The 13,680-nt window shown below is 34.8% G+C and overlaps 1 protein-coding gene across 3 annotated transcripts in view; it reads right to left on the bottom strand.

Annotated features, from left to right (window-relative positions):
- RC3H1 (ring finger and CCCH-type domains 1) overlaps nucleotides 1-13,680 on the bottom strand; it is an 81,480-nt gene that overhangs the window by 48,411 nt on the left and 19,389 nt on the right. For all 3 annotated transcript variants that reach the window (XM_081299713.1, XM_081299711.1, XM_081299712.1), the window contains exon 2: nucleotides 1,060-1,445. In XM_081299713.1, the coding sequence (XP_081155839.1) occupies nucleotides 1,060-1,290 (231 nt within the window). In that variant the 5' untranslated portion in view covers nucleotides 1,291-1,445. The remainder of the gene's footprint in view (nucleotides 1-1,059; nucleotides 1,446-13,680) is intronic.

The raw sequence follows: 13,680 nt of genomic DNA, 5'->3' as shown, positions 1-13,680 counted from the left end.
ATAGCTCTCTTTATCTTCGACACATGTAATAACATCAATTTTTGTCATACTTTAGCAATTTACAGAAGATTAAACTTTTATACTAAATATATGGGACTTCAGACTTATACTGAACAAATCAATAGTGGAGAATTATCTAAATGAATCATATCTAACACTCAAAAACTTAAAACCTTGTGAGGAAAATGACCTTTGAGAAGACTAGGGGCTGGGAATGTAGCTCAGTAGTATTGTGCTTACCACATATGCATGAAGCCCTGAATTTAATCCCCAGTTCCCTGGAATGCGAGGGGGGGGGGCGCACCACTATCCCATCATCTAATTTGAGAACACTTACATAAAACTTTCGAAGTATTACCTTCAGAATTACCAGACTAACTTCCAAATGTAGCTAACCAAGGATATTTGATCCTCTTTAAAATACGTGCTTCTTAAAAGCTGTGCTCTGTTGATTTTGTCACCTTTTTCATCATTTCAGTTAGTATCTAATATGTAAAACTGCCTGAAGCAGCTTTATCTCTTCTATTAATTCAGTGCAAGGGTTTATGAATAGCATTTTCCTCAGTGCAAAGAATTCCTTATGACTTATCTCTTAGGTTTCTCTAGTAATCTGAATAGCTAGGGTTCTTAAAAAAATCTAAGAATAAATGAACATTTCAATACTATGAATGAAAAATACTGAATTACTAGTGTATCTTGTAATATACTGAAATAAAGGATCAACATAGTACAAGAAAGCATCATACCTATTTAAATAGAAGACAATGTTATTCAATTCTAATTCAACAAGTTTTTGTCAAGATCATGCATGTGCACACACAAACACACACACACTCAATTTAAAAACTATTTTTTTTTTTTTTAAAGAGAGAGTGAGAGAGAGGAGAGAGAGAGAGAGAGAGAATTTTTAATATTTATTTTTTAGTTCTCGGCGGACACAACATCTTTGTTGGTATGTGGTGCTGAGGATCGAACCCGGGCCGCACGCATGCCAGGCGAGCGCGCTACCGCTTGAGCCACATCCCCAGCCCTTAAAAACTATTAAGTCACCCATCTTACCTGAGCACCCACTAGCTGCAGCAATGCTGAGTTCACAGGAAGGAGCTCAATGTCTGTATTGATAGTGGTCTGGTCAAATGGGCAAGCCTTGCGGTGGAGTTTGTTCAGGCACATCTTACAGACAGTATGGCCACAGCCCAAACTGATGGGCTTTCGAATTGTTTCGTCGAAAGTCTGAGTGCAAATTGGGCAGGAGAGGAAATCCGTCCATTGTGGAGCTTGTACAGGCATTGCTTCTGGAGTTACAATTCACTAATACACACACACACACAAAAATCTAAAGCAAAGATTCCACTGGAATCAAAATCTTTGAAAAAAGTTTATCTTTTTTTTTTTTTGTTAAATATCTTCTGTAGATACAGTCAGCACATAGTGTGAAATATAACCTGGAAAACAAAGAAAAATGAAAAAATTTAGAGTATGTTTCATGTCAATTCAACTGTTGAAGTCAAAAGTGCAGTCTCTACCCTGCAACTTCTCATAACAGTTTTATAGCCCAGTATTCCATCTTTTTGCACTTTCACAGAATTAAAGCCATAATAAAAATGTCTAATCTCATTCCTTCATTTTAGAAATGGGGACTAGTCCCACAGAAAGATGAAATAACTTGCCTAAGGTGATGCTTTAAAAGTTAGGAATAAAATTAGATCTAGGACCTATGTTTCTCAAGTTGATCCATGTCTCTGACTTTATATATGCATATATTTAAAAAGTAACTGTTCGGGGGGGGGGGGGGGTTTGTGGCTCAGTGGTAGAGCGCTTGTGAGGTTCACACATGTGAGACACTGGGTTCGAGCCTTAGCATCACATAAAAATGAATAAACAAAGATATTGTGCAAAAAAAAATAAGCTTCATTTAAAAAGAAAAAAGAAAGTAATTGTTTGGAGGGGGCTATTAATATTTTGTTTCCTGATCTGAATATGTTACATGGGTGTGGAGTGTTCAGTTGTGAGAATTTATCAAGCTCTTCACTTTATGTATGCTATAAATCAATGGAGGCTTTTTAAAACTGGCCTAAAATTAAAAATACCTTAAAAAATATTTTATCATCAAATTTGGTGATATTAATAAGAAAAAAAGAGATGGTATCCTACTCCTCAGTTTACACCCAAAGGACTTAAAAACAGCATACTACAGGGACACAGCCATATCAATGTTTATAGCAACACAATCCACAATAGCTAAATTATGGAACCAACCTAGATGTCCTTCAGTAGATGAATGGATAGGAAAACTTTAGTATATATACACAATGAAACATTACTCAGCATTAAAAGAGAATAAAATCATGGAATTTGCAGGTAAATTGATGAAGCTGGAGACTATAATGCTCAGTTAAGAAGCCAATCCCCCCCAAAACAAAGTGTTTTCTTTGATATGAGGATGCTGACTCATAATGGTGATGGAGAAGAGCATGGGAGGATAGGAGGAACTTTAGACAGGGCAAAGGGGAGGGAAGGAAAAGGAGGGGGTAAGAGGGTAGGAATGATGGTGGAACGAGTAGACATCATTACCCTAAGTACATTTATGAAGACACAAATGGTGTGAAAATACTTTGTGTACAATCAGTGACTTGAGAAATTGTGTTCTATGTGTATAATATGAAATTAATTGCATTCTGCCATTATGTATAATAAATTACAATAAATAAATAATTTAATAATAAAGAGATGGTGAAGTTTTTCAGGGTTTATTTTTAAGGTTTACACATTCCTAATAGTCTTACATAATGGTGGCTAAGGCAGGAGGATTGTGAATTCAAAGCCAGACTCACTCAGCAACTTAGCAAGACCCTGTCTCTAAATAAAATATTAACAATAGCTAGGAAGCAATACATGGTGGTACACACCTATAATACCAGCAGCTCAGGAGGCCGAGGAAGGAGGATCATAAGCACAAAGTCAGCCTCAGCAACAGTGAGGTGGTAAGAAACCCAGGGAGACCCTGTCTCTAAATAAAATACAAAATAGGGCTAGGGAAGCGGTTCAGTAGATGGTATTTAAAAAAAAAAAAAAAAGGATTTTTCAAATCTCCAAATTTAAGAATCAGAACAATTACTATTAACCAGAACTCATATGCAGTTCAATTTTACTACTGATCTATTTTTGGTGGGCTAATGAAAACGAACCATAAAATTCATCACTGTGTCTATCAAAAGTTTTCTTCAAATAAAAATAAAACCCAACCTGAAACCTCTAACACATATTTTAAACAATACCCACTACATACTACATTTACAAATAACTGTAGTTTTAAAAAATGAGAACTGACATTCAGAATAAAGTACAATAGTATTACAACTCATTAAAGATTTAATTATGCTCAATAGTCTGCTTACAAAGATGAATCATTTGAAGTGTAATGAAACAGAAGTCAATTATTTATACTTGTTATTCTTCAAGTATTACATTTAATTCACATTTTATTGAAATTATTCAACCTTGAATAGAAGCCCATTATTGATGAGAGAATGGTTTCTATTATGTATGCTAAAAACTTTTTGTACATTCATTCAACAAATATTGACAAGCACTATTATGTGCCAGGCTCTTTAAATTATGGGTAAGCCAATTAAGGTGGCACACACCTATAATCCTAGTTATTCCAGCTGCTTAGGAGGCCTGTGAGGCAGGAATATTGCAAGTTAGAGGTCAGACCGGCAATTTAGCCAGACCTTGTCACAAATAAAATTTTTTATAAAGGGCTGGGGCTACAGCTTGGTGGTAGTTGCCCCTGGGTTCAATCCTCAGTACCACAAAATATAAATAAATCAACTTAACTTTGTTTGGGTTTTTAGAATGTATGCTACTAGAAAATAAAAATGAACACTGGGGACTGGGGGTTTAGCTGAGCAGTATAGTGCTTTGACTAGAAGGTGTGAGCTCCTGGGTTTGATCACCAACAAAAATTAAAAATTTTTTAACTGTCTATTTTCATTTCAGCCCCACCAGCCCATGCTGAGGATTGAACTTAGCACCTTGCACACACTAGGCAAGCAGTCTACCACCAAGTGATACCCCTAGTTCCAAAATGAAAAAATATTTAACTATTTTATAGAAAGCTCTCAAATTAATTTTAATTCTATAGTTAGTTATTTGCATATATATCCAAATGGAGATATATGTGAAACTGACTATATTTTGACTTCTTTAATAAAGCACTATAAATAGTTATTACTATTTGATAAATTGAGACTGTCTTCTAGATGCTAAAAAAGAAAAATCTATATCTATTTGTAGAGTGAAATGCTACATTGGTACATGGGGTTATAACAGGCTCAAAATTAAACAGCCAAAAAGGTGTTTAGAAGATATATTCAAAATGAGAGCTGGACACTACATGATGTTTGAAAAAGCTGATTAAGTTGCTAAAGCATCATCCACAGGAATTATTTATAAAGGGAAAACAGTACTTTATTCCTATAGACAATACCAACTCCAAAGAGCACAAATATATTTTATTGCCTATCATTATAATTTTTATTATTCATACAACCATGCACCACACGCTATGCTAAATGCTTCACACAGAGCAAATCCATAAGTATATTATCCCATTTGCAGGTAAGAGAAATGGAGATTTAGAAAGGCTGAATAAGCTGGGCTGGGGATGTAGCTCAAGCGGTAGCGCGCTCACCTGGCATGCTTGGGGTGCTGGGTTTAATCCTCAGCACCACATAAAAAATAAAATAAAGATGTTGTGTCCACCGAGAACTAAAAAATAAATATTAAAAAAACTCTCTCTCTCTAAAGAAAGAAAGAAAGGAAGGAAGGAAGACTGAATAAGCTAAAAAGGCAGATATTAACTCAGATATTCTTGCTCAAAACCCAAACTCTTGACTCATACCACCATGCCCAGGTTAAAGATTAACATATAACAAAGGGAAAAAACTACTTGCAGTTTCATTAAATAAACCATATAAGACAGTAAAGTTGGTATAAATCGTCCCAAACCTGCATTTTGTTCTAACAGCTACTGACTTCACAGCCATTAGGTCCTTTTGACAAACCTTGCTGCCAAATCTAATGGTCAGGTTAATCTAATCTTACTTGTAGTCTCATAAAGATATGAAACAGCTACTCTCACCACCTTGTCATGAACAACATTCCTCTCCTTTTGAATTCACTTGCTATTTTTCTGAATCCTTAAATTTTTTAATATTTATTTTTTAGTTTTTGGTGAACACAACATCTTTATTTGTATGTGGTGCAGAGGATCGAACCCAGCTCCGTGTGCACGCCAGGCGAGCGCGCTACCGCTTGAGCCACATCCCCAGCCCCCTGAACCCTTAAATTTCGAAAGGGCTTTATCTTCAGTTTTCTTTTCTCATCATTTTCCAGTTTAAAATCCTAAAACAGTTTCTCATTATATTTAGAATAAAATGCAGATTTCGTACTCTGGTTTAAAAAGCCCTGAATGATATGACTTCTAATTATCTCTCAAACTACTTTTTTTTTTTTTTTTTTTTTTTGGTACTGGGGCTTTTAACCCAGGGGCTCTTTACCGCTGAACTACATCCTCAGCCTTTCTGATTTTGAGACAGAGTCTCACTAAGTTGTGTAGGGCCTCAGGCACTAAGTTGCTAAGGTTGGTCTCAAACTTGCCTTCTGCCTCAGCCACCGGAGGCACTCCAACTTAATTTTTGAACACTGTCCCCATCACTGGATCTGAGTGCTAACTATTCTGTTAATCTTTGAATCAAAGGCCACTCTAGGAAATTTCCAAAGCACAAAAAATGTCAGCCACTCTTGGTAATTTCCAAAGCACAAAAAATGTCAACTTCTCAGCTTTCCCTGAGCACTTATACTACCTAACAATCTTTATTATTACTCTCATTCTATCACAACGTTTAAATTCTCTGAAACATTTCTGCCATCTGTAAATTTACTCATATTTTGTTATTCAAAGTCTATTTTCCCCTATTAGAATACTATCTCCAGGAGGGCCGGGATTGTGGCTCAATGGCACAGCACTTACCTCACACATATGAGGCACTAGGTTCCGTCCTCAGCACCACATAAAAATAAATAAATAAAATAAAGGTATTGTGTTCACCTACAACTTTAAATAAAAGAATAATATCTCCAGCAAAGTAGAGATCAAATCTGTCTTATTCACAATCAAAGTTATAGATACTCCCTCCAATTCAAGTACACTAAAAAGTTTAGAATTCAGAGACCTGCCAACAATCTCAACAGATTCATAAAACCTTCTCATAAATCTCAAAGTATTTAAAGACTTCAGATTAAGAAATTCTAACCTGTACTGCTCCTTTACAACTCTTAAAAGTCTAATAAGCATTTGAGATTTATTATATGTTTAGCACTCTGAAATATGAAAAGCAAGAAGTTAAATATTTAATATTTCCTTGCTTTCCCATGAAATTTCATGTAAATGTGGCTATAAACAAGATTTGTAAATTATTCTGTTGTAACATAAAACTGTATTGGTGAAAGATACCTCAAAGAACATCTAGTTCTAGCTTAATTAATTTTCTAACATAAGATGACTAACTTTACATATGTCCCTACTAGTAACAAGTATTGTTATGCTTTTCAAATACTTTTCATTTCATCTTTAAGGCCTAAGTAATTGGTATAATTTCTTTTATTTTTATTAAAAAAATAATATTCAGAGAACTCATCCAAGGTTACATAGGGAGTAAGCAGGTCAACTCAATTCACAATCACCTTAGGTCTACTTGACACTAAAATCTTTGAGGTTTCCACCTTATCAGTTTAACATGGAGTAGGCTGAAGAAAAGAGAAGTAAAAATTTCACTCAAAAGTCACACACTTGGGCTGGGGATGTGGCTCAAGCGGTAGCGCACTCGCCTGGCATGCATGCGGCCCAGGTTCGATCCTCACAACCACATACAAACAAAGATGTTGTGTCCGCCAATAACTACAAAAAAATATATATATTTTTTTTTAAAAAAGTCAAAAGCTTTCTAAAGGCAGAAATGGGATTAAAAGCCAAGTACACAGATTTGTGTTTTAGTATCCCTTACAACCTAATTAGATTAATTTTACATACAAACTCATCACTGATAGCGTCATATTGAAAATATAACAAACAATATGTGGCCTAGATTAAGTCATCCATTAGCCTTGGAGAAACAATGTAAAACTGTTTCATGCTCATTCTCTTTATCACATTCTCAAAGGCTTTGTTGGTGGGGAAAATAAGGATCATCACTGGCCTAAGCATATTGAAATAACTGTTGAAAACATAAAGGTATATAAAAAAGAAGAAATAATTCATATGAACATGTGTTCTGTATTTACACCACAATCTCAAAAGACTCTTACAAAAATCTTTTCAAGTAATATTTATGTGGGTCAATGTTTTTTAAATAATTACAGTGAAATATCTCCCTCCTACCTCTATCTCCTATCCCCCTAGTTCTCATTTATCTCACAGATAAACCATTATATTACTTTCCTTTTAATTAAGCATATATATAGATCAACATATAACTAATTGGAAAGAAAGTACTTTAAATGCTATTATTCAAAACTTTCTCTCTTAAGTTTTCTTAGAAATTATAGCTAAAAATATTTTTTCATTCTCAGTAAAAATTAAATATTCAGTTTTATGACACAACATGTTTTACTATATGTCCAGTAATAAGGATAAAAAATGATGAAGCTAAGTTATTCCATGCCTACATGGAACTTACATGTTTGTTTATATTATATAAAAATAATAATTGTACAACTAAACATGACTGTAAATTATGGTACATTATAGGATGGTAAAGTACAGGGAAATATAAGGTAAAGTGTTAAGAAATGAGACTAAAGAATTAGCCAAGGACTGAGAATGTAGCTCAGTAGTGGAATGCTTGACATCATGGGTCAGATCCTTCCCTCTGGGAAAAAGGAAGGTGGTGGAGAGAAAAAGAAAAGAATTAGCAAGGATCAAATAACACAGGACCTTCCAACTCCTATTATGGTCATTAAGTGAAGAGTAACACACCTAATAAAATAGTTCTTAGAGACAATTATAACAAGCTTGATACATGTACTGTGTATATTGTATATGCTGTTAATTGTAAACACTGTGAGTATAAGAACAATTTCCACTCCCTCATTTCCAAACATTTTTTTTAAGTTTCTCAAACAGTTGTTTTTATCATCTTTAAACACAAAATATATCTGAAATACACAGGATATATAGTTGAATAAATACAATAAGTGTTTTTCAGTCCAGAATAAACATATGAGCTAGATGCATTGGTGAACACCTGTAATTCCAACAGCTAGGGAAGCTAAGGTAGGAGGATTGAGAGTTCAAAGCCATCCCCAGCAACTCAGCGAAGCCCTAAGCAACTAAGCAAAACCCTGTCTTTAAATAAAATATTAAAAAGTGGCTCAGCAGCTAAGCGCTCCTGGGTTCAATCCCCAGTACCAAAAAAAAAAAAAAAAAGAAACCAACAACATCAAAACCAATAAAACATGCGCATGAAATGAAATAATTAAAATACCAACACCCTTATGCAGGACAAAGAGATGACTCATGTCCCAGACAGCACGAGATTTCATCATGATACTCAGAACAGAGAACAATTTAAAACTTCTTAATTATTCTGGTATTTTTCATTTAATATTTTTTGGTCCACTACTGACCATGGGTAACTTTGTCCAGCATATCCATATTGCATATGCTACCTGCTTATTAGCTGCCTAACTGTCTTCTGGTTATCAGATCAACACTGTGGGATCACAATGTTTATGTTGAAGTAACCCTTTTACTTAAAAATGGCCCCAAAGAAAAAGATTAGTGATGCAAAGGAGGCACACAATACATAAAACAGAAGTACAGGGGCTGGGGTTGTGACTCAGCAGTGGAGTGCTCGCCTGGCATGTGCAGGACCCTGAGTTTGATCCTCAGCATCACAAAAAAATAAATAAGTGAAATAAAGGCATTGTGTCCAACTACAACTAAAAAATAAATATTTTAAAAAAACCCCAGAAGGACAGATTAACTTTGGTCTTTTGTGGCAATGCTTCGGGGTAAAAGGAAAAAACACATACATGTATGTGAACACACATGACACAGTACCATACATATTAATATGTATTAAGTTCCATATGATTCATGATTTCAGGCATTCACTAGGGGTCTTAGAAAATATCCCAAGGATAAAGGGAGTATAAATAAATGTTTAAAGCAATGCTGTAATGCAGTTATCAGCCCAATTTTAAAAAATAAAAAATCCTAAGTATAGAGAAATACCCAATGTCTGTAAGTGGCAGGACTACGATTCAAACACAAGCCAAAATCGTAAGCTGGTACTTTTTTTTTTTTTTTGGTACTGGGGATTGAACTTATGGGTACTCAACCACTAAGCCACATCGCCAGCTCTCTTTTGTATTTTATTTAGAGGCAGGGTTTCACTGAATTTCTTACCATCTCACTTTTGCTAGGCTGGCTTTGAACTCCTGATCCTCCTGCCTCAGCCTCCCAAGTTACTGGGATTACAGGCACGCACCACCACACACTTTTATTTTTTATTTTATTTTAAAAAAATTTATTAGTTATTGATGGACCTTTATTCATTTGTATGTGGTGCTGAGAATCGAACCCAGTATCTCACTCATGCTAGGCAAGTACACTAACACTGAGCCACAACCCCAGCCCCTACCACCGCACACTTTTAAACACTACAGTTTGTTTCACCTTAAAGATAGAAGTTAACAGTCACTTTTGATTTGGGGAATGATGGAAATGTTCTAAAACTGGATGGCAGTGATGGTTACAATTATTTATTATGATTATTATAAATCATACATTATTATGATTTGTACAATTAAAATAAGTCAATTTTATGTTATGCAAATTAATTTCAAGAAAGCTATTAAAATAATCACTAAACTTTTTTAAAAATAAAGTTTAGTTTTCACATTTTTAAACATAATAATTTAGCTAGGCATGGTAGCGCACATCTGTAACACCAGCTACTCGGGAGCAATTTCCAGGTCAGATTGGGCGTCCTAGAGAGACTCTGCCTCCCCACAAAAATGGCTGGAGATTTGGGGAATGATGGATATGTTCTAAAACTGAACAATGGTAGGATACCCCTAGGTTCAATCCTTCTATATCTTAAACTATCATAAAAATATAGACTATTCAGATTTGTTCTATGAGCACAGCAATAGATTTATTAAATAGCTAAATTACCTTGCTTTGAAGATTTCATTTAAATGTATTACAAATTTACTGCCATCTCCTCTATTACAGGTTTATTTTATCTGTCTGATTTAGAGAGAAAATGGAAACTAAAATCCATTAACTATCTATTCTGGGCTAATCACTCCTCTGAAGTATCATTATACCCATTTTATATATAATAACTCAAAGTTGAGTAGCATTATTGGCCCAAAGCTAATAAATCATTGAACTGGAACCCAGGTCTTAGGTGAATGTGAAGTGTAATTTTGCCTGAGAAAAACATTAAACAAACCTTATTGTCTGTAAGAAAATCTTCAATCTCTTCCCACCCCAGAAATTAGTTTTTAGAATCATGATTTTTGACCTTAATTTCCATTTCTCTGGAACGTTTCAACAGCAAGCAGGACCACATTAGAGAAAAAGAAAAAATTTATCTTGAAAAATGAAGGCAGGAAATAACACAAAGAAAAATAAACATTTATTGTTATATTTTGTGTTTGAATTCTCAGCAGAACATCAATCAACTGAGAAGAAATAAGAGTCTTAAGATTTGAGGAAACCTGAGGTTTTTCCAGTAATAATACCCTGTGGAGACCCAGTTTTGTTGGAAAAATTTCTTCCCCTAATATATGGATTTAATTATAACCCTACAGTATACAACACCCTTTATATGAATAACCTAATATGCTAATGTTGGTACAAATGGACAAGTACCTGAGACAGATATAAAGAGAAGGGCTATTGAGCTAGGGAAAAGCCAGAAAGTGGAACTTGCTAAACGGGTGAGGAAATATGAAAAGTATTAAGTGTTCAGGCAAAAAGAAACATTTTTAGCTCCAACTAAATTTAGGAGGAAATGCAGTAAAGTGGGACAAAAACCATTAATGGGGAAGCTGCCTGACCTTCAGTTGAAACAGAAAATCCCATGAAAATGTTAAATGACAGCCTTTATTTAACTTCATGTATATAGTTTGAATCTTTGGACTCAAGTTATGTATTGTATGTAAATGTGCTACACCAAAGAGGACATTAGCAATTATTACAGAGGTGATGAAATGAAATTGTCAGACTCAAAAGCAACATCTTTAAAGGAGCTCTGAGAGAAAGGAAAATTTAAGAAATATATCAAAAAGCAAACAGTTATTCTTTTTTTTCAGTTTTTGCATTAACACTATTGAATATTACATATACTATACTGTCAAGTATATAACTATGTCATCACCATTTAGTGGTAGGCCAAAAACCAAGGATATAATGAAAACTGATTACTAAAATCAAGAATATTCTGGAATATACTATACATTTAAGCTTATTCATTTTTTTGTTAACTGCTTTTAAATTAAACAGATTTCTAAAACTGGTTGTTTTCTTTGTGAAATTTGATGTCTTTTCTTAATTATGCCTTTAAAAAAAATTAAGGGGCTGGAGTTGTGAATCAGCTGTAGAGTGCGAGATGCTGGGTTTGATCCTTAGCACCACATAAAAATAACTAACTACCTAAATAAATAAAAGTATTGTGTCCAACTATAAGTTAAAAAAAATCATCAATATAATTTGGTCCCAATACAAAAGACACATGAATAAATGAGATTAGGCCAAGTGTTTTAACAAGACCTAATTTTTCAAGTCATCTTTGCAATTAGTTCTGCTACTGCAATAATGCTCATTTTTTTACAGGAAGTTTGCTCCTCCTGTTCCAGAAGTTATTTTGAGATACAATGATAAATCTGATTGGCAAATAACTGATAATTTTAAATAGTGAGGACAAATGCTCACAAGGAAAAGAAAACTTTAACCTGTGCCAAATATATGTTTCAGATCATCTGTTAAGCACTATCCCATGGAATTTTGAGGGATCTGATAAAATTGACACATTTTAAAGGATGGCACTAACATAGTTGGCGCTCCACATCCTTGAATTCAACCAATCTGGAATAGAAAGTGCAGTTAGGCTGGGCATAGTGGCTCACACATGTAATCCCAGGTATAGGGAGGTCTGAGACAGAAGGATTCAAAGTTTGAAGTTAGCCTTGGCAACTTAGCAACACCCTGTCTCAAAAGTAAATAAGTGAGAAAGACTTGAGGATGTAATGCAGTGCACAGATGACTGTTAGTAGTTTTTAGCAATAAAGAAATGTTTGAAATAAGGTATGCAAATTAGGGGCGGGGCACTGCAGATCAAATGTGGGGCACTCTAACCACTGAGCAATATCCCCAGACTCCCATATATGCTAGGCAAGCGCTTTACCACTGAGCTACACACCCTCAGCCTCCAAAGGTCCCCACCCTTTTTATTGTTTGAGACAGGTTCTTGTGAATCTGCTGAGGATAGTCTCAAACCTGTAATCCTCCTACTCTGGCTCCCAAGTCACCACCATACCTGCTATATATTTAGTTCTTTAGATATAATGCTACTTTACAGTCAATGGACTACAAGGTTGTATAAAGTAACTTTTATATGCATTGGGCAATCAAAAAAATTTGTGCGACTACCTTTATTCCAATATTTGCTTTACTACTATAGCCTAGAACAGAACTCCCTCCCAGAATCCCCAAGGTATGCCTGTAGACACTCCAAGTTCCTTAGAAATCAGAGAATATTAGAGTTTTTTCCTATTTTCTCTATGGTTCTAATACATTTGAAGTCATCCTACATATACTAGAAATCCTATTAATTAGGCTTCTAGGAAGCTACTAGTTAAGAAATCTAGTAAAGGTGACACACATCTGTAATTCCAGAGGCTTGAAGAGGCTGAGACAGGAGAATCACGAGTGCAAAGCCAGTCTTAGCAACTTTAGAAGATCCTAAGCAAATCAGCAAGATCCAGTCTCCAAATAAAATATTTCTTAAAAAGGGTTGGGGATGCGGCTCCATGGTTATGTGCCCCTGAATTCAATCCCCAGTACAAAAAAAGGGGGTAATCAATCAATTCATGATCTAGGGCCTTACCATTTAGAGTGACACACAAAGGTCAAAAATGATATGGACAAAAATAACTGGAACACAGTAAACCAATTACACCTAATTTACCCCCAAAACCAATTCTTCTCAAGTGTATTTGAAACTTTCTCCATGCTAAACCATATATTAGACAATTAAGCAAATCTCAAAAAAAATTTGAAGCATTAAGATAATAAGAATGTTCTCCAGGGGCTGGGGATGTGGCTCAAGCAGTAGCGCGCTTGCCTGGCATGCGTGCGGCCCGGGTTCGATCCTTAGCACCACATACAAAAACAAAGATGTTGTGTCCACCGAAAACTAAAAAATAAATATTAAAAAATTCTCTCTCTCTCTCTCTCTCTCTTAAAAAAACAAACAAACAAAAAAAGAATGTTCTCCAACCATGATGGAATGAAAGAAATTTGGAAAACTCTTAAATATAGGGACGTTAACCCTAACCAATAGGCCAAAAAAGAAATCAAAAAGGAAATTAGAAAATGTT

The sequence above is a fragment of the Spermophilus citellus genome (genome assembly GCF_964194105.1).
Source record: "Spermophilus citellus genome assembly, chromosome: 6".
In the NCBI taxonomy this organism is placed as follows: domain Eukaryota; kingdom Metazoa; phylum Chordata; class Mammalia; order Rodentia; family Sciuridae; genus Spermophilus; species Spermophilus citellus.
The sequence above is the reverse complement of the archived record's forward strand: the minus strand, read 5'-3'. Positions and strand labels throughout refer to the sequence as shown.